The 24682-nt window shown below is 60.7% G+C and overlaps 1 protein-coding gene across 8 annotated transcripts in view; it reads left to right on the top strand.

The window, feature by feature from the left end:
• TNS1 (tensin 1) overlaps nucleotides 1-24682 on the top strand; it is a 65475-nt gene that overhangs the window by 16983 nt on the left and 23810 nt on the right. For 6 of the 8 annotated variants that reach the window (XM_065671553.1, XM_065671554.1, XM_065671552.1 and 3 more), the window contains 15 exons: nucleotides 2311-2349; nucleotides 4468-4509; nucleotides 7279-7328; nucleotides 7650-7821; nucleotides 8171-8221; nucleotides 8751-8873; nucleotides 9129-9193; nucleotides 9314-9397; nucleotides 9522-9634; nucleotides 10223-10283; nucleotides 11487-11562; nucleotides 11697-11826; nucleotides 12149-12214; nucleotides 12747-12908; nucleotides 21507-23204. In XM_065671553.1, coding sequence (XP_065527625.1) covers nucleotides 2311-2349; nucleotides 4468-4509; nucleotides 7279-7328; nucleotides 7650-7821; nucleotides 8171-8221; nucleotides 8751-8873; nucleotides 9129-9193; nucleotides 9314-9397; nucleotides 9522-9634; nucleotides 10223-10283; nucleotides 11487-11562; nucleotides 11697-11826; nucleotides 12149-12214; nucleotides 12747-12908; nucleotides 21507-23204 — 2932 coding nt within the window. The remainder of the gene's footprint in view (nucleotides 1-2310; nucleotides 2350-4467; nucleotides 4510-7278; nucleotides 7329-7649; nucleotides 7822-8170; nucleotides 8222-8750; nucleotides 8874-9128; nucleotides 9194-9313; nucleotides 9398-9521; nucleotides 9635-10222; nucleotides 10284-11486; nucleotides 11563-11696; nucleotides 11827-12148; nucleotides 12215-12746; nucleotides 12909-21506; nucleotides 23205-24682) is intronic. The other 2 variants (XM_065671560.1, XM_065671559.1) reach the window with 1 other exon arrangement.

The raw sequence follows: 24682 nt of genomic DNA, 5'->3' as shown, positions 1-24682 counted from the left end.
GGCCGGCAGGGATCTGGGATGCAGAGGTGGGTCCCCGAGCTGCAGCAGGTAGTTTGGTGAAGGAGGGCTCCCATGGGCTGCTCTGCCCTGGGGCCATGTGTCCAGGAGCTGTCAGGTATCAGCTAGCCTGGTGTTTACTTCTGGGTTTGGACATCTTGAGGGCACCGAGTTGTTCTAGATAGGGTGATACGGTGACAGCTGGTTGTGAGTGAAGCGAGCCTGTTGCTTCCCTCCAGGGGAAGGCTGCAGGGTGTTCCCGGCCCTCTATGAGACATCAGAGGGTCCCCACCACTCGAGGCTTTGGGGCCTCATTCACTGGGAAACTGATTCTGCTGCTTGGCAAAACGCAGGTCTCAAGGCAGCGGCTGGTGGGATGTGGCTGCTGGGAGGGATGGGGCTGCGACCTGGGGGGCCGTGGGGGGCTGTGGGGTGGGCGGCAGCCGTGCTGCGCCTCGTTCCTCACATTCCTGGGCAGGGCTGCCGGGCGGCGGGGTCGCAGCGGCGGGGGCCGGGCGGCAGGAATGCAAACACCGGTGGGGGGGGAGAAGAAAGGCCGCTGTGTCTGCCCCGGCAAGGCGAAGCCTGGGCCAGGGATGTGCAGGTCTCCCAGCCTTTCCCACCCCTCGCTGCGCCGCAGAGCACCGGGGTGCCTGGGGATGGAGGTAGCAGTGGTCCTGCGGGTCACCCCGGTCCTGTGTGCGGTGATTCTCTCACAAGTCCCATGAAGCAAGAGGGATGCTCTGGCTCAGGAGCTTGGGTCCCTCAGGAAGGGGTCTGTTGCATGGGAGTGGGTCTTCCCTCTTCTCCTTGAACGTGGGGCATGTTTGAGCCAAACATGAGAGAGGGACGGATGCTGAAAACAGCGTTACATTCCTACAGTCCTTGTAAAGCTGCTTTTCTGGGATGAGAGCAATGGCATAGAGCTAGGTTGGTGTCTCCTATGGATGGGAGGAGCTGTGTAGGGTGATTACAAGCCCATGTTAGACATCTGAGCATCCCCTTAGGGCAGGGAAATACAACCATGGGCACCCCAGTTTTCTCCCTTCTCCACCCAAAGGAGCATTTGTAGCCTGCAAACCTCCTGATGCCGACAGCAGAGGAGGGATGGGCATGGACCCTACCAGGACCAGCGTGTACCACGGTGGGGGAGCTGAGTATCTCCCCCCATCGCCAGCCTCGGGGGCTGGGGCTGGGTGGGGGCCGGGGGCCCTTGGTTGTGCATCCCCAGGGGAAGAGCACGCGGTGCGCGGGACACGGTGCGGGATACCGGGTACAGCACAGCCCTTGCCGGCCCCGTCCGCAGAGGCTCGCTGCCGGAGAACATTCCAGGGAGGCTGGCGCAGGGCCAGCGCCGCGGGGCAGGGAAAGGGGCCTTTTATGGAAGCGTTTCTGCATTAGAATAAAATCATAATAATAATGTGCAGGGGAAGGGAGCAGGAGTAGGAGGAACAACAATCCCTGAAGAAAACAAGGAGGCGGGATGGGAACAGGCTGGCGGCCATGGATGGGGCAGGCACTAGGCATCACCCAGTGGGGGTTGGGATGGGGTGGGATTGGAGTGTTCTAACTGGGGTCCCTGGGGCAAATCCTGCTTTTTATGGCTGAGGGTGGTGTGGCGGGTCCCCGTGCTGCCGTAGTGCTGTTCGGCAGATCGGCTGCATCCTGGGATGGGGCAGGCGATGGCCGGCTGGGGGTCACTGCTCCGGGGAACGCATGGGGATGCTCAGAGGGGACGAAGTGTCCCCAGTCACACCCTGCCGCTACCGCCGGCATCCGCGGACCAGCGCGGTGGTGCAGAGGCTGTTCCCGCTGCCCCCGGCACCGACAGGCAAGGCGCTGCCGCTCCCACTCTGGCGTGCCGCAGCTTCCCGGCCGGCCGGGGTGCACGCAAAACCCAAGGTTAATTGTCAGTAATTGCCGCTGGTAATTAAGGTAACAAAGCCGGGCTGTTCAGCTGGCGGCTGCAGGAGCACTCACGAGGCTGGGCTGGGGTTTGTTCCAGGAGCTGCTCTTGGCATCAGGCAGCCATGCCGTGCCGTGCCGTGCCGTGCCCACCCGAGGCTGGGGCTGCCCGGGCATCAGTGGCACCACTCCCATGGCCCCAGGCCCACTCCCATTGCCAGGGAGCCCAGCCTTGACCTGGGGATGCTGCCTGTGCTCCTGCCATGGGCCACGGGCACCGCTGTCACCCCCTCGAGCGGGCATGCCCTGAGTTTGCTCAGGGAATGGGGGGATGCTGCAGCCTGGTCCCTTCCCACACCCCGTGCTGGCTGCAGGGACTAACCCTGGCCCTCTTGTGTTTGCTTGCAGGCTGTGACCCCCTGCTCCGCCGCTGTCAACTATGAGCTGGTAAGTGACCCCCTGCCGTGAGCTGTGGGTGGCAGGTACGGTTCTGGGGATGCAGGGTGCGACAAGACTCTCTATTCTGCACTGGGTGTGGGGCTTTCTCTGCCTAGGGGCTTCAGGGTGTGAGTCTCCTGCCCCAAAACCACAGGGGTCCTGTGCTGGGGGTAAAGGCACCCCCCTGTTTAGTGCCGTTCCCACCGGCTTTGCTGGCTGCAGGGCATCCCACGTCTGAGCAGCGGCAGCCCAGCCATCACAGGACTTCTGGAGCTGAGTTGTACCTCAGGGAAGAGGGGCTCCCTGGTTCCTCCGAGTTCCCTGCTCACTGAGGGCCTCCTCTCCCTGGCCTGAGCTGGGGCTGTTCATTGCACACACAGAGATGGCTCTACCAGATGTCCCTTTGAATCAGGGCGCCCAAGGTCGCACGTTTGCAGCCCTTGTTATTGTCACCCTCTTCTTTTGTCCCTCCTGGGGACCTTTACAGAGCAGCCGGAGCCAGGGCGACGAACAGCACTTCCCATGCTGTTCTCTATGGACACTGGGAAAACAGCTGTGTGCCCTATCTCCATTCCACCCCATCCTGGGAGGACCCACAATGGGGTCCTGGGCAGGCCGAGCTGTGCTCCTTTGCCATGCTTTGCCATGCATCCTTCTCTGGGCAGGGCACTGGGATGGCAGTGGGAGCGGGACCACCCTGGGGCAGAGGTTTGGGAAGTGTGGCATGGCAGTGCCCAGCAGGCAGCATCTTGCCGGCTGAGCAGCCCTCCCATTCCCATCCTGCCCATGCTGTAGCGGCAGGCAGAGCGGGCACGTGGCGGCGGGGAAGCTGGCGTTGCCCGGGGCCCGCGCGGCCGCCCTTCCTTCTTGCTCCGGACGTGTGCCAAGGCTTGCTGGGGCAGGCGCCGGCGAGAGGAGGCCCTGGCAGGGTTTTGGCTCTGGGATTGGCAGCCTACCAGTGCTGGGGTGGCCGTGGCCCCTGCGGAGCCCTGGGCTGGGCACCCCATAGCTGGCAGGGGTCTCACTTGTAAAGTGGGTTTCAGGGATGCCCCCCTGAGAGCTCATGGGAGCAGCGCATCAGTCCAAGTGAGCGAGGGGATAGGGTGGGAGCAGAGTGTGGTGCCCCCCCCCGGCCCCACACTGGTTATCTGTCCCGGGTTTAATCTCTGCCTGCACCACCCGCCGCTGCCAGCCTCCTCGGGCACTTATCACCAGCAAAAACATGTTGGCTCCAAGCTAGGACCGTTAATTGTGGCTTTGGGAGGAAATTAAAAGGGGTTTGCCCTGTCCCATGGCTGGAAATGGCAGCCCTGGCCCTGCTGCCAGGACCAGAGCAGCCTGGTCTCAGGGCTTTCCTCCATCCCCCTGGTCCCAGGACCCCCATAAGCCACCCAGCTGGGTCCCTTTGCTGCACCACCCTCGGGAGCCCCAGCCAGCTGTCTCCAGGCAGAAGTATCTGTCCCCTGCTCCCTATACTTGGGGTCTGGACACTCTTCCCTAACCCTGGGAAGTTAATTCCTGTCTGCAGCCCCATTTCAAAGCTCTGTGGTAGTGTGTCACCAAATTTGCCCCTTTTTGACCATCTCAGATCCCTGCTCCGCTCCCGCTGGAGTTCTTTGGTCCTGTGGGGTGAGGTTTATCTTGGGGAGCTGGACCTGCTGGTGGCCAGGGGCCAGGCTGGGTGTGGGGCCATGCCGGGCTCAGCTGTTTACCTCCTGGCTGTGGGCTCTGACCATGGGGGATCCAGATGGGAACCCGGAGGTGTGGGGGGCATCAGGTGCCTCTCATGGAGTGAGCACAGGGTTTGACTGAGTGTTATCCATCTGCAGCAGTGGTCCAGCATGGGGGACGGCTGCCAGGAGACAGGATGGCAGCATCCTTGTACCTGAGCACTGCCCCATCTCCACGCTTGGGTTTCGAGGGATTCACGACCTTTAGGAAGAGCGGACATGTTGGAAGGCAGGGAAGGAAACGGGACCGCAGTGCATTTCCTAGGAAGGGCCAGAAATAGCCCAGGAGGAACTTTTGACCCTGCCCCTTGCTCTGTGTGTGTGCATGTCTCTCAACCTCTCTCCTTCTCTCCTGCTTGCCTTTTTCTCACCCTCCCCTCCTCCTGCCTGCCTGCAGCCATCCATGGGAGAGAGCATCAGGAAGCAGGTAGACACCCTGGTAAGTGCTACCAGCCACGGACACTGGACTGTCTTGAGACCTCCTGGGGAGTCCCTTTGTGCCTGTCCCATTGCCACAAACACCCAAAACCCCTCAGCCTGGGATGCCCCCATAGTCCCGTAGCATCCCTGGGATGCCCCAGCCTTCCCTCGCTGCCAGCCACAGTGATGATGGCCATGCCAAAGGCCTAGCAAGGTGCCCAGGATCGGTGGCAGAGCCCAGCGGAGGGGGGCCTGGGGCTTTTCCTGCAAAGCCGGCTTTCCTGTCTTGGAGCTGGGGATATGTCATTTAATCTGTGGACATGAAATTGCTAAGACAGTGTAGACAAACACAGTGCCAAAGTCAACGCGGGCAGCTTCCCCCTGCCCGCAGCCAGCTTGTTGGCCTCCCTGCGTGCTGGGGCTGGGACCTGAGAGATGGAGGCAGAGCAGTTCCCACAAGGAAGCGAGTAAAAGCCTTCCTCACCTGGGAGCCAGCTTTGCACCATCCGTTTGTTTGTCCAGGATATGTTTCCAGCAGCACTCTGAACTGGAGAAAGAACATCCACAGCTAGAATAACCAGCGGGACAGTCAGGATTCCCCTCTGCTGGCTTTGCAGTCTTTTGAGGAAGCTTCCTGCTATTTCTGCAGCCTTTCTCGTGCCTTGCATCACAGAAGGGACCTGTGGGTTTTGGGTGCTGCCCAGAGGCTGGGGACATGCTGAGCCAGCCTGGGGCTGGGAGGCAGATGTTTGATGGGGCTGGCAGTGGAGTCTTCAACCCAGTGTGGCTGGGACCAGCCTGTTGTGTGCCTGGCTGCAGTGGGACATACTGGCTTGGCTGGTGTCTCTGCTCCAGAGGAGACGTTTCCATGGTCTCCCAGCCCGGCGGCAGGCAGGAGGGTTTAACAACGCGGGTGCTGGCTCCTATCAGCTGATAGCGGGCTGACTCTCCTTGGGCAGCGGCTGGCGGCAGAGGCGGCTGGCGTTAGATTGGGGGGAGCGGGGCAGAGCCAGGGGGGCTCCTGCCAGGGCAGGGTACGCTGGAGAGCCCTGGCCACGGGCACCCGCTCCCCCGGGCTGTGAGGGTGCCAGGAGCAGAGCCACCATGCCATGGAAATGGATTAGCAAGGGTCTCACTGCCGTTAAGGTATGGAGAAGGAGGGGGGCTCCTACCTTGCTTACCCTTCTGTGCCTCAGTTTCCCCTTGCAGGAGACGGGGTGAGTCCCAGTTGCTCCGTGTCAGCTCCTCCGTCAGGCAAGGCTGTGGTTGGGAGGTTGCTGCAGCTGGGTGGGGTGACAGGGGCTGATGGGGCTCCCCTGACGAGTGCAGGTGGGGAACCCCAGATGTCTCTTGCTGTGAGGGTTTGGGGCAGAGCAGAGCCCCTGGTGGGGATCCCATCCTGGTCACCATTGGGTGACACAGGGATGAGCCCATGCTTGGCTGGCTTCAAGCTTGCTCCATGCACCCTGATCTGCCTAGGAAAATTTTACTTCTCTTTTTGCTGTGTTTTAACTCCTTTGTGATGTTTCATGTGTTTTTCTCTTTCTTTTTGCTGTGTTTTTAACTCCAGGAATGTGGGGGTGGGGGTGGGTTCTGGGGTGAGCAGGTTTGGGGCACCCTGAGGAGAACGTGGGGGTTATTGCCACTGCTGGCCGAGCCCCCCCGGGCACTTGGGCAGGGCTGCTACCTCCTGCAGCAGCTTTGGCTGCAAGGGGAGGTGGTTGTCCCCAGTTGAGCCCGAGTGCAGCTCCGCTCCACTGGGCAGCCTGACCTTGACGGGGGACGTGAGGCTGATGGAGGGTGACGGAGCTGCCCATGGGAACACCCCTGCGACTGTTCTGGTGGGTGAAGGCCGGTGGGGAAGCCTCTCCCACCTCATCCCATTGCTTCCAGCATGCTGGTTGCCGAATGCTGCAGCCCTGAGGTGGGTGGCAGCAGGTCCTGCGGCTCCTGAGACAAAGTAACGTATCGGGAGGTGGCTGCAGGGTGCATCTCTTGTTTCTGGATCCTTCAGGGACTCAGAATGTGCTGCCTGCATGAGATGAGTCTTTAAATGACTCTTGCTTATTAGCTGGAGATACTAAAACTAATGAGGTGTGAGTGTGTTTTTCCTTAGTGGTTTTTTTTGGAAACCCTGCTTTGTTTTTCGGCTGAGGTCACGAAGTCACCGAGCAAACCGGCTGCAGATGAAGTTCTCGAGGCCAGAGAACACGCATAAATAGAAGTTTCCTGCTCTGAGAGCTCAAACATTTCCTCCCGGCGCTCGGCTCTGCAGAGCTGAGGCCAAAGCAAACCACGGTCCCTGGCTGGCTCCTCGCCGCCGCTTGGGCAGCGGGACCTGCCACTGCTCCGGGCAGGGCCAGAGCCGCTCTGTCCTTCCAGGTGTGTGCTTGGGGCCTGGCTGAGACTGGAGCGACTTGTGACATGCCTGAGACTGTCCCCCTTGCCCCCAGCATCCTCTTCAAAGGTCCTCTGGGACCCTGTAGCAAGGCACCCGCCCTGCAGTGCCTGTGGTGGCTGGCCCCAGCTGTGCTGCGGTTGTGAGAGCTGGGTTTTGCTCATGCCCATGACGGGAGCATGATGTCACTGTCAAGGTGTTCAGTGCCACTGGGATGCTTGGTGGGTGACATTTGGAGACAGCAATGTTTTAGGGGTGTTACAGTGTGCGGTGCAATGTCACTGGGGTGGGATGCTCCAGCAGCATCATCACACCCGGCTCTAGCAGGACCCCTGTGCTGGCTGCGGGTTGGGTCAGGGTAGTGGATCACCTTTCCTCTCTGGTTTTTAGGATGCCACGAAATCCCCCAGGAGTGGGCAGTCACGCCGCAAAGCATCCAGGTAGATGCCTCAGTTTCCCCTTCTTGTGACCTGAACCTCCTCTCCTTCCCGCACCAACACTTTGCTTCTCCAGATGTGCTACAGATGGCGATGCTCTCTGTGGAGAAGACACAGGGGTTATGACCTGCCATCACCAACTTTGGGTCCCTAGGACACCCTAAGGGGGCTGAGAGCGGCGGAAAGGCTGCGGGCAGACCTGCCGCTGCATCCCCACGTGTCCCAGCCTGTCTTGCCTAACCCCCGGGGTGGTGCAGGGTGGGGAAGGGTCACTGTGTCCCCTCCCCATGCTGTGTCCTGACAGCAGCCCCCTCCCCTGCCCAGGAGCATGAGCCTGACAGCGGCCATGGAGAGCAGCTGCGAGCTGGACCTGGTGTACATCACGGAGCGGATCATCGCTGTCTCCTACCCCAGCACGGCCGAGGAGCAGAGCTTCTGCAGCAACCTCCGTGAGGTGGCCCACATGCTGAAGTCCAAGCACGGGGACAACTATGTGGTGAGGGGCATGGCTGGAACCCTGCCAGGCTGGGGAAAGGGCTGGGGTCCTGGGGATAAGGGGCTGCAGGGTATGGGTGCTGCATCCTTGCCTCCACCTAAGCTTGCCAGTGGTGAGGGGGATCTTTGCACTAAGGCACATGGATTTTTTTTTTCCCTTCCTTGAAACTTTCCAGTCCCTTTTGGCCCTCCTATGGGGTTTTGGCCATTGAATTGTCCTGTGGTGAGGCATTACTTGGGTTAGTGTGTCTGGGGAAGCCTTTCATGGGTGGATTTGGGGAGGAAGAGGAGCGAGGTGGCAGCGAGGGAGGAAGTGTGTCCCCTCACTCTGTCTTTCTTCTTCCCCAAAGCTCTTCAACCTCTCTGAGCGAAGAAATGATGTCAGCAAACTTCACCCCAAGGTGAGTCAGAGCTGTGGGAAGCAGAGTTGCTTGGAGCAGGGCTGTCTGTGGGACCAGCACCCTGCTCCATGCTGTTTGGGGGAGGAACAACCACCCTTTCTGTCCCACCCAGCTACTGGAGGAGCAGAGAGGGGAAGCCCAGAGGAAAACACTGGGCCTTCCCAATGAGTTTCTGGGATCTCAACTTAGCCGACCCTGTCCTCATCCCAAACCTGGCTGATGGGGCCTCTTAGAGATCTCGCTAAGGCATCCCCATCCCTGTCACCATGGGCTAGCTGAGTGACCCAGGGTGGGGGGGTGAGCTGAGATCTGGGACACTGCTGGGCCCCCCGGGGCAGGGCTTTGGGCAGTGAGGTGCAGGGTTGGGGGAGAGGCTGGGAGAGGTACATCAGGACAGCGTCGTGGTGCCCATCCTGGGTATCTGCTCTGGGCTTCTGGGCTTTGTACACAGGCAGGCTCGGAGCTATGGAGTGGGGCAGAGTCTGGTGTGGATGTGGTGGATGTGACCCCTATCTGTTCCCCTGCTCAGGTGCTGGATTTTGGGTGGCCTGACCTGCACACCCCAGCGCTGGAAAAGATCTGCAGCATTTGCAAAGCCATGGACACATGGCTCAATGCGGTGCCACACAACGTGGTGGTGCTGCACAACAAGGTGGGCTGGACCCTGTCCTTGAGAGGCACAGTAATGAGAGGCTGCAGGGACAGGGCTGAGGCTGCAGCCTCAGAGGCTGAGGGATGCAGGGGATGTGGTGGTCTGTGGCCTGGGGTGTGGGCAGGTGTCAGCATATTTGTGTGCATTGGTGTGTGTCTATAAGGTTTGGGGTATTTGGGTAGGCTGATGCATGTGTATAGGGGTGTTTGCAGGCACTGCTGCCCCTGTGACACCCCTTCTGCTGTGTGCCCACAGGGGAACCGTGGCCGGCTGGGGGTGGTGGTGGCTGCCTACATGCACTACAGCAACATCTCAGCCAGGTGAGAGGGATACCCAGTCCCAGGGTGGCCCTGGGGCCCTCTACCAGCCTCCATCCCTGTGGTGCTGGGTGCTGGTGCTGATGTTCTCCTTCAACCTCATCTGCTCTTTCTCTCCCACAGTGCCAACCAGGCTCTGGACAGATTTGCCATGAAGCGCTTCTATGAAGACAAGATAGTGCCTGTGGGACAGCCATCTCAGAAGAGGTGGGTCCTGGTGTGCATTTGCAGGCTGGGTTTTGCTCCCATGGTTGGGGTGGCTGGATGCAGGGGGACCAAGGTGGGTGCTCCCCTGTGGGTCCTGCCCCTGAGCTGCCTGTCCATCCTCCAGGTACATCCATTACTTCAGCGGGCTCCTCTCTGGCAGCATCAAGATGAACAACAAGCCCCTCTTCCTCCACCATGTCATCATGCACGGCATCCCCAACTTTGAGTCCAAAGGTGGTAGGTGTCCCCATGCCTCCCCCCAGCCCAGATCCCATGCACATACCATCACTCCACACTGCCTGGCTCTCCATGGCGGATATTTTCCACAATCTCCTTGGCAATTTTAATTTCCCATTCCCTTAGGGCCTGGTTGCTCCTGTTAGCAGGGTGCTACCTTTTTCCTACAGAAATGCCCACAGGGGTTGCCCAGCCTATGCTGGTCGCTAACCTGTGCTGTGGGGTGACGAAGCTTTTAAGATGTTTTTTGGGAGGATGGCACCAGACTGGGGCTAAGAATGGAAGTAGGATGATGGTCTCTGAGTGTGGGACCTCTTCTGAGTACCAGCACTTCCCCTTGGTGCTACAATACTCAAACCGGGCTATAGGGGCTTTCCCCATTTCCCACCCTATCTGAAGCATCCCTTTCTGCCATCCCATCCCAGATGTTGCCCATGGCCGGTGTTGGTCAGCTGGGGTGGGGAGTGGCTGTTTGCCTTGGCTCCTGCCCTGTTTGGATTTCTCCCCCGTGACTAATCCCTGCGCGGGCCCCTCCACCCTGCCGGCTAACAGCAGCCTGCCTTCTCTCCCCGCCTTGATGTCTTCCAGGTTGTCGGCCCTTCCTGAAAATCTACCAGGCCATGCAGCCCGTCTACACCTCGGGGATCTAGTAACTATCTCCTCAAATGGGGCTTTTCCCTCCTCCCCAGCATGGGGGCTTGGCAAGCAGGGGAAGATGGAGAGGGTCAAGGCCAAGTCCCCAGCAGTCTGGTGCCCTGTTTAAGTCTACCTGGGGTCTAGGGAACGGAAAAATCCCAAAGGGTCTTCCTTTTCCTTGGAGGCGGGAACTGGCTACCCTGGGCCGTACTGAACCCTTCTGCCGGGAGGGCTGTAGTGACTCTGTGTATCAGCAGAGGGAGCCTGGGGCTGCGCGGAGCCTGGGGCTGGGTGTCCCCGGGGGAACGGGGACCGGGATGGGGACACCTCCCTTGGAGACGGAGGCGTTTCTCTGCTGTGTGTCAAATAGCCGCTCCTCCTGCCTGCATTAGTCCTAGAGCACCTCTTTCTTTTTCGCAGAAAAGAGTTTCCCCCTGCTTTAACCTCCCCACGGTTTACCCTGACACCATTTTTCAGTGCTGCTCCTGGGAGAAGGCAAAGCAGGAGCCAGTTTCTCCAGCCACCCAGATGCTCTGCTGGGGCCACATCCCAGCCTGGGATACCCGGCTCCTGGCCCCCCTCACCTTGGGGGTGTTCCCATCTCCTCACCCTGAACCAGGATCTCCCTTCCTTGCAGCCCGGCGTCCCCGTTAGCTGAGATTTACTGCCATCCCAGCCTTGCCATTCAGCTTTTAATAGACTGTTTATGGGATGCCGGTAATAAACTCCAGGTTTATCTTGCCTGTGAAATCCAACTCCTTTTTTCCCTCATCCCCCACTGCTGACGCCACCGCCCAGAGGCGGTCCCTTGGTGCCCCTGGAATGGGAAGGCTTCTGGCAGGGAAACTGAGGCAAGGAGGAGACTTCCCTGAGAGCCCTCCCTCCATGTCCTGTGCCCTGCTTAACCTGTGGAAGCCATGTGGATGGCTGGTATCCCAGCCTCAGCACTCGGACCCTGGTCAAACCCTCACACCCAGCATCCTTAACACCCTCATTGGGCTGTGCCTCAGTTTCCCCTTCCTGTCTTCCTCCCTTTGGGAATGGGTGACCCTTTGGGGTGGGGGATAGGACCCTCCTCTATCACTGAGACAGCCAGCTCTGTGCTTTGCGCCTTTCCTGGCTGGGTTTGGGTGGAAGGGGCTGGTTGAGGTGGTGCTGGGAGCCCTGGGGGGGCTCTGCACTGCAGCTCACATCCTTGGGATGTCCCTCACTGCAGCAACGTGCAAGGAGACAGCCAGACGGGCATCTGCATCACCATCGAGCCTGGCTTGCTCCTCAAGGGTGATATCTTGGTAAGGAGCCTTGGGTCAGCCCCCATGTGGGGAGCAGCTGGTGGCTGGTGGCCCTTGTGTCTTGGGATCCCCCGATTCCTCCTTGCCCGGCCCTGGGGCTCCTCCTGATGGCTCATCCCCACTGCCTTCCGCAGCTGAAGTGTTACCACAAGAAGTTCCGCAGCCCGACCCGGGACGTGATTTTCCGTGTGCAGTTCCACACGTGCGCCGTGCACGACCTCGATGTCGTCTTTGGCAAGGAGGACCTGGACGAGGCCTTCAGAGGTAACCACCCCAATACCTCCCCACTCCCTCCTTCCACCCCTCTGACACTGCTCCCATCATGGGGACGTGTGGGCATCCACCCTAAATCCACCCCTGATGATCCACAGGGTGTGGGTGCTACTCGGGGACTGGTGGCGGTGTCACCCTCTTTATTGCTGATCCAGAGGGGCTGCCTTGGGGTTGATTTGGGGGTTGATGTGCTGCCCTGTGATGGGATATCCACTACCTGCTACTGGCCTTGAGGCATATTTGGGGTGGCTCTCTGGGTGCCATTGGAGGGATAGATAGAGATGGCCCCTTTGCTCTGCTCTTTCCTTCCCAGATGACCGTTTTCCTGAGTATGGAAAGGTGGAGTTCGTGTTCTCCTACGGCCCTGAGAAGATCCAAGGTATGGCTGGCTCACCATCAGAGGGATTTGGAGCTGGAGGCTGGCTCCTTTCCCACTCACCAGCTCTATCCCCTGCTGCCTTCCTTGAAACCAACCCCTGCCCCATTTGCAGTCCATTTGTCACCAGGGTGGGATGAGAGGTGCATGCAGTGACGCTGATCTAGAAGCACCCATTGGTGCCCTATTGCCCTCTGCTCTCTTCCTGAGGAGATTGGTCTCTGCAGCATTTGCTGGCCCAGGAGAGAAGGAAGGGTATGCTTGGGAACAGAGGGCCTCTACCCAGAAAGTCCAGACCAAGGCACACTCGCTGCCAGTCTGGGCGCCTGTCCCTAGGCAATCTCAAAAGCCTCAGCCGGCCTTGTACACCTTGTTTGTGGGTCTTCATGTAAATCCCATCCTCGTCCTTCTCTCTGTATGACTCTCCTGCCTTGCCCTATGGCTTCTGTGCTTTTCCCCTTGCTGAACCTTCTCTCCTTGTGCCACCTGTGATGGTTCCATCAGCACCTCTGCTGACCATCCTGCCTCTTCCCAGGCATGGAGCACCTGGAGAACGGGCCCAGCGTTTCTGTGGACTACAACACGTCCGACCCACTCATCCGGTGGGACTCCTACGAGAACTTCAACGTCCAGCGCGAGGAGAGCGCGGAGGGCACCTGGGCTGAGCCACCGCTGCCTGGCAAGCACCTGGAGAAAGGTCAGGGCTCACGGGCGGTTGGTGACCAAAGTGGGAATCCCCCCACCCCAGGGCAGGGGATGCTGGTGAGCAGCAGGCGGCCGCTGCTGGGAGGAGCATGGCCATGAGGTGGGAGAGGAGGATCTCTTGGACTTTCCCCCTGCCGTGGTGCCAGGGAGCTCAGGCTTGTTTTTGTTTCAGCACTTTTGCTCTCAAAGCCCTGTTTGCACAGAGCAGGCTTCAGCCCCAGTTGATGCACCAGAGCTTTAGGGACCCAAACCCTAAGTCTGTCAGGAGTGGGACCTAATGGGGGCCTGTTAGGTCTCCAAGCTCCTTCCTCATGGCGCAAGCATGGCGGGATGTAGCTGTACCTCAGTTTCCTCTGGGTTAGATGAAGAGGCCTCAGTGGCCCTGGAGGGTCTGCACCATTGCTTGGAGCTGGTAAAAGCTCCTTGAGCACCCACCGGGATGCGGCGAGAAGGCCACCCTTGCCTGCATTCAGGAACAGGCAGCACTTGCATGTGGTGGGTGATGGGCCCCTGCCCCGGCGGCGAGGCCACCTGTGGCCAAGCAGATGCCTGAGGTTTCCTGGCCCGGTCCGGGCAGGCGCCCCTGGAGCGAGGGCAGCTGCGGGCCCCCGTTGTCCCTGAAGGTCACCAGCTGCTCCGAGCGGGAGCTGTAGGCGGCTGGACTTGCTGGGGACGGTGCGGCTGGCACGGGAGCCTCTGCCCATGGGGGGGCCATGGGGCTGGCTGCGTGGAGCTGGCACGGGCGGTGCCTTGGCGCAGGGCAGTAAACAGGCAACTCGTGACGCGCGGGCTCAGTGTGCGGCGGGGAGCTGTGGGTCTGGCCCCGAGGGGAAGGGGTGCGCGTCCCCACCGTGAGCTCGTGCTGTGGCTCTGCCCCTGCCCTCAGCCTTGGTGGTTCCCTTCTCCCCCCCAGGGCAGAGCTGCTGCACTCCCAGCCCTTCACAGGGCTGCAGAGGAGCCCCAGGGCTCCTCTCCATTCCCTCTCTGGGACCTCAGCAAGTGTCTGAGCTGCAGAGGTCCCTCCAGGTGCTGATAACCCACGGGGAGGGTGGCAATGGGGAATGAGGGCACCTTGGAGTTGCAATCACTGCCCCTGTTTGGGAATGAGCCAGGACTGCTGGAGGGTGAAGCTGCAGGCAGGAGGTTGCCCTCTGACCTGTGCCAGCACAGACAGCAGTGAGGCAACGCATCTATAGGGGGTCACCGCAGCCGCTCCATGGGGCACCTCGAGCAGTGGTGAGGAGAGCCAGCATGGGCTCGCAGGGGTCTGCCATCTTCCTCCCTCTGTTTCAGCACCTTTCCTCTTCTCCGGGCCGGCACGGGGGCTCGGTGCCCGGCTGCGCGAGGGGGGTCCCTGTTTATGGTTGTTCTCACCTTATTTGGTCAGGGAATTGCACGCCACATTTTTGGCACCACCAGGCGCGAGCGAGCAGTGGCCGGGAGCGGAGGGGGGGGTGAGGCTGGCACCGGGACCCGTGCCGGGGTGGAATCAGCCGCTGCTCCTCGTCCCTGCCACTGCCTGTCCCCGGCGCTCGGTGAAGGCTCCCCGCAGACCGGTGCTGCACCCCGGGCCGACGGGATCGGGATCGGCATCGCCTGCCAAACGGTGGGTCCTCCCAGTGCCGCGTCTCCGCCGGACACAGCCGCTCTCAGAGGAGGTGGATGCCCTTGCGCTGGCAGCTTGTTCTTAATGTAGGGCACCCATATGGGCTGGGGGGTGCCTGGCAGAGTGGGATGACACGAAGGAACCCTGAAGCTGGAGAGATGTTTGGGGTGGTGCCTGTCCTGGTGCTCCCCTTGCCTCTGCTGTGCTTATCTGTGGGGGCTTGGAGAAGGGGAAGCTGTGTAGCAGGGTCGCTGCCTGACCAAGCTTGCCCAGGGCAGGGGGCATGAGAGCAGGATCTGAACTCCCACATCTCACCCTCTGGCCGACGGGACCCGGCTAGGTTCAGCAGGCAGGGGCTGCTCTGCAAACCCCCCCACTATGGCACAAGCTGCCCTCCTCAGCGAGCTCACCCTCCTGTGTGACCCAGGCAGGGTCCCTGCTGCTGGCTGTGCTTGGGCTGCCCTGTGGTCCTTAGTGACAGTGGTGTGCGCTGGGATATCCCCACTGCACTGTCCCACTGCCCATCATCCATCTCTGTGCAGCACAGGGGAGGCAGGCGGCTCCACCAACCTTCCCTCTTCTTCTTCCTCCTCCTTCTTCTCCTCCACCTCCTCCTTGAAGGGGCTTTGGGGTTGGTGCTGGGTTCCATAGGCATTGGTTGGCTGAGAGTGTACGCTGAAGGGCACTCATGGGGCGTTTCTTTCTTTGGCTGTCTTTGGGGTTCAGGCATCCTTTATTGCGGGTGAATGGTGCTGGATGCTTTGCCAGCACCAAGGTAGCTCTCCCTGGGGGGCAGGCTGGCTCCAGGAAGGCAAGAGGAGACCTGTGGCTGGATGCGGCACTACTGGTTTGTGGAGGATCACTGCAGAGAAATTTCTGGGGTCCTGCAGTGGCAGGTGTGCAAGTCTGGATGGGGATCATCTATGGCCTGGTTTGAGTTTGCTGGGAAAACCTATGCTGATGGAGAACAGGATGTTGGAGCTGGCACAGAGCTGCTGGAGGAGTTGTCCCCAGGGTCTGTATGTGTGACTGTGGTGGGGGGATACCAGGATACCATACTGGGGTGGTGGAGACAATGCAAAAGGGCTGAGTGTGTGTCCCCAGACCCACAGCTCCCTGTAATGACTGGCCCTTGGACCCACCCTGGCTGCTCCTGCTGCACCCAGCATCCCCCCCTTCACCTCTGTACCACCCCAGTCCCCATCATGGTCTATCCCTGCCCGCCCCCCCTTTTTACTGGGGCTGGAAGGGGGGTGGCCATGGCCTGGCCAAATCCAACATCTGCAGGAGACTCGCTAAATCCCCACCTGAGTCATGGTTCTGGCGGGGCTCCCCTGCAGCTCAGGGCTGGGCTGGCGGGGTGGGGAGTGGGATGAGCATCCCACCCCTCCGGGGATGGGAGGTCACAGCAGAGCCTGAATCGCGTGTGCAAAGGCCAGGGGTCCCAGAGACCCCAGTACTGAGCTGGATGCCGATCCTGCACCTTTCCTTGGGGCAGCAAGTCCCGAGATGGGGTTGCTGCCATCCACCGGTCCCCAGGCAGGGTGGGCACCCCATGGGGTACCTTTCCACAGTGGAGTCAAAAAATCCTGCCTCACTTCTCTGGGGCTGAGGCTACGCAGGAGGGCGAGCCAGGCTGTGCAGAGGCGGGAGCCAAACGGGCCAGGCTGGAGCTGTTAAATCCATCGTTGGAGCTGCCGGCGGGCTGCCGCTCTCCCCCCGCGGCTGGATCCGTCCCCTGGCCGGGCTCGGTGGGGAGGGGAGCCCTGGCTCTGCTCTCTCCTTCGCCAGCTGACTAAAGCTGAAGGAATCCGCTTCCCCCTCCCCATCCCGCCCCTCTCCGCTGCTCTCTGCTCCGGCCGCGGCAAGGTAAGGGCTTGGCAGGGAGGGCATTTAGGGGGACAGCAGGGACCAGCTGGGCTGGATGGGGATCCTCAGGGAGTGTCTCCCTCTTGCTTCTGGTTATTCCCCATGGGAGAAAAGCTGGAGCCTCCACGGGCTTGGCTGGACATTTCGGCTGGAGCGTGGCTGCTCCCACTGTGGCAGCAGAAGGGCTGTCCTCTGACCCGGTATTTGGGGTGGTGATGTGGGGCAGAGGTGTGATGGGGTTTGGTCCCGCTGGGACTGGGAACCAGGCAGGGCTGGGATGCAGGGAGAGCGGGATGGGCTGGTGGAAGTTCAGCCCCTTCTCCTTCCCCTTTAAACCATTCTTGAAGTTAATACGTGCAGGAGAGTGTGTGCATGGGGCTGGGGCTGGGACAGTGGGGAGCTCTCGACCTGCCCTCCCGCTGCACAACCAGGGCAGAACCTAAAAAGGCAGAGAAGCAAGCAGACCTCTGAGGTTTTGGGAGGACGCTGACTTGGTGTGTGCTGCTCTCTGCGAGCAACTGGGGCTGTGAGTCAGGGGCCGGGTGGAAACAGTGCTCTCATCCCCTGCTGTCATCCATGGGGGTGTGGGAAACATGATTTGGGGGATTACGGTGGAGGGAGCCTCATGTTTTGCTGAGTGTGTTGGATCAACCGAGGAGTGAAAGCTTGAGCATGGGTTCAAGCAGGGGCCCGAACATGGGGTAGGCTAACTGTCACCTGGACCAGCAAATGGTCAGCACCATTCCAGCATGGATTTTGCCTGGGACGGAGTAGTGTGGTTGCAGGTGGCTCCTGGGTGGATGGGATCTGTGCTGTGCTTCCTGCCACAGGACAAGGTGGCACATGCCATCCTAAAACCAGTGATGGCGTGTCCATGTTGTGCTGTGCCACTGGTGGGGCAGGGAAAGGGGGTTGTGAAGGTGGGTTGGGTCTGGCACTGGTAGGGTCAGTGGCTCGGACACAGAAGGTTTCCACTCTTGTGAAATTTATTTAAGATAGAGAATCTTAAGTCTCCAGCAACACATCTGGGTCTGCAGACCTGGCTGGGTTACAGCATCACTTGTGGCCTGAAAGGACATCCCCACTATGTGAATGTATCCCTGCACTCTGGGTACGAGTGTGATGTGTGCACACAAGAGCCAGGCAGGGCTGGGGTCTCAAACTGGGGGGGTTGTCCATCGGGGTGATGCCCCACACCCGGTGTGGGGTGGTTAGGCTGTCCAGCTGTCTGTCCATCTGTCCGTCCTGCCTAGGAAACAGTTAACGTGCACAGCCCTGCCTGTGGAGGAAGTAGTTAATATTCATAACCAGGAGCTGTCTGCCTGGCTGTCCTCCCTCCGTGGCTCTCGCCCTCCCTGCACCTCGCTGGGGTTAACCCGGGCTGGGGCTGAGGCTTGGGCGGCCCCATCGCCTTCCCCACCTCTCCCCTTCCCCTCCCGCTCGTCCCTGTGTGGTCTGGGCAGAGGGGAGCACAACCGCACCTCCGCGCCTCCAGCCCATCTCCTGCCTCTGCCGCCTTCCTCTCCTCCATCCTCCCCCCTGGCACCCCGTGTCCTGGGGGTGCCCCATGTCCTCGGGGAGGCCCCTTGGGCACTCCGCTGCCGTCAGGGTGCCCCTCTTGCTGGCCCCGCGGGACATGGCGCTGGGATGGGAGTAGCTCCCTCTGCGAGAGGGAAAGCAAAGCCAAAGGGACAAACGATAGCCAAAGCCAGCCCTGGGGCTGTCGGCTCCTGTCCTGGACGGACACACGGGGCCGGCTGCGGACACCATTGGAGCTGCCACTGCGCCAGGTACCCCTGGAAGGCTCTGGTGCTGGAAGGGGCAAAGGAAAGCGATTTTGCTGCCTGTTCCTTCTCTTCGCCTGGGATCTTTTCTTCCCTGTCCCCTTTGGTAAGTCCTGACTTTGCTTTTCTTTGAGCTGGATGGGACGGGAGAAGGGTCTGGGGGAGGGTGGGGGATTTATGGTCCTGATGACACACAGCTCAGAGGCTGGGGTTACTTCTTGCCATCATAATCGGGCACAGGATGAAGCCAGAACCGAGGGGGTTGAGCTCTTCCCCATGGGACTCTGCTTGCATCCTTCATTCTACAAAGGGTCCTGGGACCCTAGGATCTTCCCTGCCAGCTGGTGCTCCAGAGATGCCCTGAGGCCGGGCTCTGAGTGGTGGGCAGTGGAGGCAGCAGGTTGGGCGCTGTTGGGGACCAGGGGAGATGCAGTGGTGCCTCAGTCTTATCCTCTGCACTGTGCAGAGCATTTGTGCTGGTGCATGATGCTGTATGGTGCACCCCACTAGGCATGAGGCGGACAGCTGGGATTTTGGGGATGTGAGCTGACCCCACCTTTCTGTTGTCATGTGTGCCCTGGACCAGTTTTTCTCCTGATCATAGCTGCAGGGTGCTGGGGAGGGAGAGGGCAGAGCATCGGCCTGACAGGGCAGCGAACCTGGCAGCAGGGGTAGGGCCAGAATGAGCTCAGCGCTTCCCCCAGCCACCTCCATACAGCCGGAGCAGAGCTGTGCGTCCAGGGCTGAGCCCTGCCTGGGCAAACACAGCCCACGCTGGGATGGCACAGACTGCCAGGCTGGAGCTGCTCTGACCTTCAGGGACGGAATCTGACCTTGCTGGGAGCTGCAGACAAACAGGGATCTGGGAGCTGCTGCTTTGGGGATGGCTGCTTTGGCTTAGGCAGCCTGTTCCCCCTTCCCTTGGTCGTTTTTGGGGAATTTTATTCAGCTTCTCAGGTGACAAGCAATAGATGGTCATAGGAGTGATGGCGTGGCCCAGGGTTGGTGGAGGGGGCCTTGGGAGGGGTGGGGAATGGCAGGCAATAGAGACCACGCTGTATCGAGGGGCTGAGGACAGAGTGGGCAATTGGGTGTGGAGCAGAGCAGAGCATCTGTGGGACAAGGGCTTGGCTGATGGTAGGGATGTGATGGCCCCTTCATCTTCTCGCTACTCTAGCACCGCTCTTGAGGTGGTGCCACCAGACCCCCATGTCCCTGTGGTGCTGGAGGGTCCAGGGAAGGTGGGACAGGGCGCTCAGGGCTTTTTGGTGCTGCTGTGAACCGCTTTGCACCCCATCCTGACCCCGCTTTGAGACATTTCTCCCAGTCATGGGTGGTGCCCAGCCCACAGTCTAATTGAAGCCTTTCCCATCTATTTTCTCCCTTGGTGCCACGTGCTTTCATTTATATTTATTTATTCCCTTTTCCTTTCTATTCCCCTGCCCTATTTATCCCAGCCCCCAGCCTGGCTCCTGCCCTGTTTCCTTGGACTGGCCAGCACCCATTGCTGCCATCACACAGGAAGGCTAGGCCTTTTCCCTGGCTCCCAGTGATGTCTCAGCCTCTCCAGCATTGTCACTGCCTCTGAACATGCTGCTTTTCCCTTTCTCTCTCCATGGGAAGGGATTTTCTCCCTCTCTTCCCTTTTTCCCCAGTCTGATAGATGTTCCGGAGTCAAATGCTGCTGGTTCCTGGCTAGACTGACTGCATGAAGGAGCTCTGAGTCTCTGGGAGAAATTGTGGAACCTCACCTACGGAATTCTCATCTTTTCCCACACTGAGTGCCCAGAAGGGACCTTGCAGCATGGTCCTGGGGCATCTTCAAGCCAAGAGGGGCAGCTCTGGGGCTTGGCTGCCTCCTTGGGATGCTGTTGGCAGGGATTTGGGAGTGGAAATCAGCAGCAAGGAGGGGCCCTGACTTGGGAGGACTCATGCTGGGTGTGTTTGCCCCGCTCTGCTTTCCAGTTGGTGGTGCAGGAGCTGCCGGGGCGAGAGTGCAGTGGCGTGGGACTGGTTAAGCCATCCCGGCTCGGGGCTGGCTTTCGGAAGTGTTTTGCTCACAGATAGGAGCGCTCTGATTTCACACTATCGTGCTAGGGCCATCTTCTGTTCCTGAGTCAGCCGCCTGGCCCCCCGCCAGGGAAGAGTCATTTTTTCCTCCAAAAGAAAGTGTTTAACGCTGCTCGCGGGACCTTCCAGGAAACCTCGTCAGGGCGCTGGAAAAACAAGAGTCTGCAGCCCGGCTGGTGCCGTGCACACTCTGGTTGGGGGGGACACAGCTTGGGGGCTGCCCCCATTGCTATCTCAGTAGCTGGGGTCCCTCCGTGACCCCAGAACCTGGCTGCCCCTCCGGAAAGGTTTAAAGGGCACTGCTGGTTGTGGTGTTGGGGGCTGCTGTGGGTGGTGGGAGTTGGGGAGCACAGACCTGGGGTGCAGCATTGCTGGTGATGATGCTCCCATGCCCTGCCTGCCCCCCAGCCGTTTGGGGCTGCAGAGTGGAGCCAGCTGCTTGCACTGGTCTTGAATCACAGTGCTGAGGTGCTCAGTGCCTCCCCAGGGAACAGATGCTTCCTGTTCGGGGTTGGGCAAAGGCACTGCCTGTGTAGGAGTTTTGGGGCAGCCTCCAGCTTGAGGAAAGGTCTGGGGCAGATCCATCCCTGAGAGAGGGAAAGGGAAAGACAGAAAGGGTGGGAGCCTGTCTGTAGCCAAGGAAGAAAATGTCAAGGATGGGCAGCTGGCTGGATCCGTGCATCATCTGGGAGGAGAGCGGGCAGGGAGGGGGAATGTGGGTCTGTGGTTCATGTGTCCTTCACCCGTGGGCAGAGTACATCATCCAGCTGGAGACACACGGAGCTGCGAGGCCAGATCCTGACCTCCTCCACCCGTCCTTCTATGGCCCGCGATGCATCTCCCACACCCTCCCTGTTCACCTCCCCAGTGCCGTGTGGCCCTTTGGAGCCAGCTGAGCCCTGTGGAACAGTGATGGCAGACTGTGTGGGCAGCCCTGGCCCGCTCCAGCCATGGAGAGGATTTGCTAGGCATGATGCCTGGAACCAGGGGGGGATATTCGGTGAATCCCAGCGGGGCAGGCGGTGCTTGCAGGGCCAGACAGCATGCGGAGTGGGGGCAGAGGGATGGGGGGGTCTGGCTCCGGTGTCTCTGCATGATGGCGCCCATGGGATTGCGGAGGGTGCCAAGGAGTCGGTGATGCTCATCGTTAAGCGTTCAGCGGCACGGAAGAGATCGAAACGACCGGCTAATGGGACCCATTAGCTCCGTGCAGAGAGCCAGGAATTGATCTGGGGTCTCGTGTTCATTTCTCCCCTTGCAGAGGTTGGGCACACTCAAGGGCCCCTGGACGGGAGCCTCTACGCTAAAGTGAAGAAGAAAGATTCCCTGCACGGCAGCACTGGTGCCGTCAACGCCGCCCGCCTCCTGCTCTCGGCAGCGCCCAACCACGTCGAGCACACCCTCTCGGTGAGCAGCGATTCGGGCAACTCCACCGCCTCCACCAAGACCGACCGGACCGATGAGCCAGGGGTGCCCGCGGCACCCGGCGGCCAGGCGGTGCTGAGCCCTGAGGAGAAGCGGGAGCTGGATCGTCTCCTTGTTGGCTTTGGCTTGGAGAGCGCGCCGCCCATGCACAACCACGTGCCTGGCCCCGTACCGGCACGCCTGCCCACCATGCCGGGCCGCCATGTGGTGCCGGCTCAGGTGCATGTCAACGGGAATGCTGCGGCGCTGGTGGCTGAGCGGGAGACAGATATCTTGGATGATGAGCTACCCAACCAGGATGGGCACAGTGTGGGCAGCCTGGGCACACTTTCCTCCTTGGATGGCACCACCACTGCCAGTGAGGCTGGCTACCAAGAGGCACCCCGGGTGGGCAGCCTCTCCTCCCTACCCAATGGCCCCACAAGCTGCAATGGGGCTGAAAAGCTGCTGAAGGATGGGCTGTACGATGGCGAGCTGCTCTCCAACGGTGGCTACTCCTACAACAACCAGAATGCCCTCATGGGCCACCACATCCGTGACCCACTGCCCCCCTTGCGGTCCTCAGCATCCGCTCAGGAGCACCTGGCTGGCTACCCACAGCGCCCACAGGGCTCCCATGCCCTGGGCTGGCACCAACCCCATCCACTGCCTGGATCCCAGCCCTACCTGTACAGCTACGACCCCCCCAGCACCTATCGCTCCCGGTCCTTCCCAGCGGTGGACACGGTCAAGTACGACACAACCCCAGCACTGCCCCAGGCCCCAGCTCGCAGCACCAGCAGCCGGGAAGCCGTGCAGCGGGGCTTGAATTCCTGGCAGCAGCAAGGAGGGAGCCGGCCACCTTCCCGGCTGCAGGAGGGTGGCATGGAGAGCCACAGCCCCAGCGTGTCCAGCTGCAGCCCCCAGCCCAGCCCACTGCAGCTGGTGCCCCCACACAGCCACAGCATGCCCGAGTTCCCCCGGGCGCCCTCCCGCCGGGAGATTGAGCAGTCCATCGAAGCCCTCGATGTCCTCATGCTGGACCTCGCGCCTGCCGTCCACAAGTCTCAGAGTGTGCCTGCTGCCTCCCGCCAGGACAAGCCGGCGGGACCCCTGCGCTCCTCCCATCTGGCACAGCCCGGTGCCGGTCTCTATGCCCGGCCAGCTCCGCAGGTGGCCCAGCCGAGGTCCTTCGGCACCTCTGTGAGCCCTGTAGTGTCCGAGCCTGTGGTTAAAGCCTATTCTCCAGGGGAGTTGGACTATGGGGTGCATGAGTACCGGGAGACCTATTCGCCTTACAACTACCAGCCGGCGCCAGTGCCGGAGCTGAGGAGCTACAGTCATGCCCCAGCCGGATCACCCATGGGCATCCTCCCGCTCAGCACCTCCTACAGCCCCGTGGGGTCTCAGCAGCTCCTCGTCTCCTCCCCGCCTTCCCCCACCATCCCAGCACAAACCCAGATGCCCCTCAAGGGACCAGAGAGCTATGAAGACCTGTCGAGGTCGGGAGAAGAACCCTTGAATCTGGAGGGCCTGGTGGCCCACAGGGTGGCAGGTAGGATGCTTTGATTCCTTGGGGGGACGGGGTGACCGCGTGTCCTGAGAAGCTGGAACCCATGGGGGTGGCATGCACGGTGGAGCTGGGATGGGAGATGCGGCGACTCCTTGTTCATGCTGGATCTGAGCTTGGGACTGAGTGATCCACTGCAGGGGCGCGCTGGGCAGGGGGGCAGCCTACGCTGCTCTCCTTGGCTGAGACCCCCCCCCAATTGCAACTTGCCATCTGCAGCAGCATCGCTCAGGGGTGAGGAGGTGGGGTGGCCATGGTGGTCGGGCTCCCCATCCTCACCCTTGGGGTGCAGGCTGGTCTGTCCCCTGTGGCTTGGCCACTTTCTGGGTCTTGGGGGGAATTTTTTCTTTTGGGGAGAATATGGCCGAGTTTGGGAAGATGTTTTCAGTTCTGGCTGGGGGTGTCCTACCTGGACCCCACTTTGGACAGGATGAACACCCTGCCTTGCAGCGTGCTCTGGTTTGAGGTCCCAGCAGAGCACTTGCCTAGCTGGGTTCCTGCCCAGTTTCAGCCCCGGCTTTCCCTGTGGATGGTTGGGTTGGGTGCATGGCCCTCCCTGAGCAGCCAGGGTGCTGCTGCAGTGGGGGCCAGGCTGTGGGCTGGGAGCAGCGTTTCTGCCCCAGCGGCCCAGCCAGCTTGGCCCCGGGCGTTTTGAAGCTGGGCTTGGCCCTGGGGCGGTGGTCAGAGGCTGGGAAGGCATTTCCGAGCCCTGCCAGCAGGGTTTGGTGCAGTGCTTGGCTGCGTGCAGTGCCGAGCGTCAGCGCCGTGGCTGGATGAAGGCATTTGCTCCGTGCTGCGGAGGGGAAACCACGTCCTTCGATTTCCTCCTTCAGCTCTGGCTCAGGGGCTTTGGGACGCAGAGGACCTTGTGGCAGCTCCGTGCCCTTCTTCCCTGCTGCTTCGGCTGCAGTTGTTGAATTCTGGAGTGACATTTGGGAAGGTCTGGGGCTGTGGACAGGCTGGGGGCCAGCTCGTGATGCTGGGGCTTGGCAGCTCAGTCCCTTTCAGCTCTGTGCTCAGTCCAGAAACTCGCCTGGCATTAGAAGGAGGGGGAAGAGCCTTGGCTGGAAAAATCCAACAGCGCCAACCTCCCAGGCGTGGGGCTGAGTCACTGCGGCACTGAGGCGGGGGGCAGGAGGGGTGCCAGCCATGGGGAGGGGAACAGCGAAGGTTGCAGAGGTGTTAGGGGAAGTTTGCATCCATCTGAACCTGACCTCAGCGATCCAGGCCAGATCCACAGAAGGTCCCAGGGCCTGTGCGAAGGGTTTAAATAAACCCGAGGACACACAGATGCCCAAATCACGCTGTATGTCTGGACTGAGTATTACAAGGAGCAGACTCCTGCCCCAAATACGGAGGAGAAAAAATGTGTGGAAAAGAGGAGGATCCTCAGGAGAGGAGGAGCACATCTGAAATGGGTGGGAAATGGGGGTTAGATGGTGTCTGTCAAAAAATCCACCCCC

This window comes from Lathamus discolor, chromosome 3 (assembly GCF_037157495.1).
Source record: "Lathamus discolor isolate bLatDis1 chromosome 3, bLatDis1.hap1, whole genome shotgun sequence".
Taxonomy (NCBI): domain Eukaryota; kingdom Metazoa; phylum Chordata; class Aves; order Psittaciformes; family Psittacidae; genus Lathamus; species Lathamus discolor.
The sequence above is the reverse complement of the archived record's forward strand: the minus strand, read 5'-3'. Positions and strand labels throughout refer to the sequence as shown.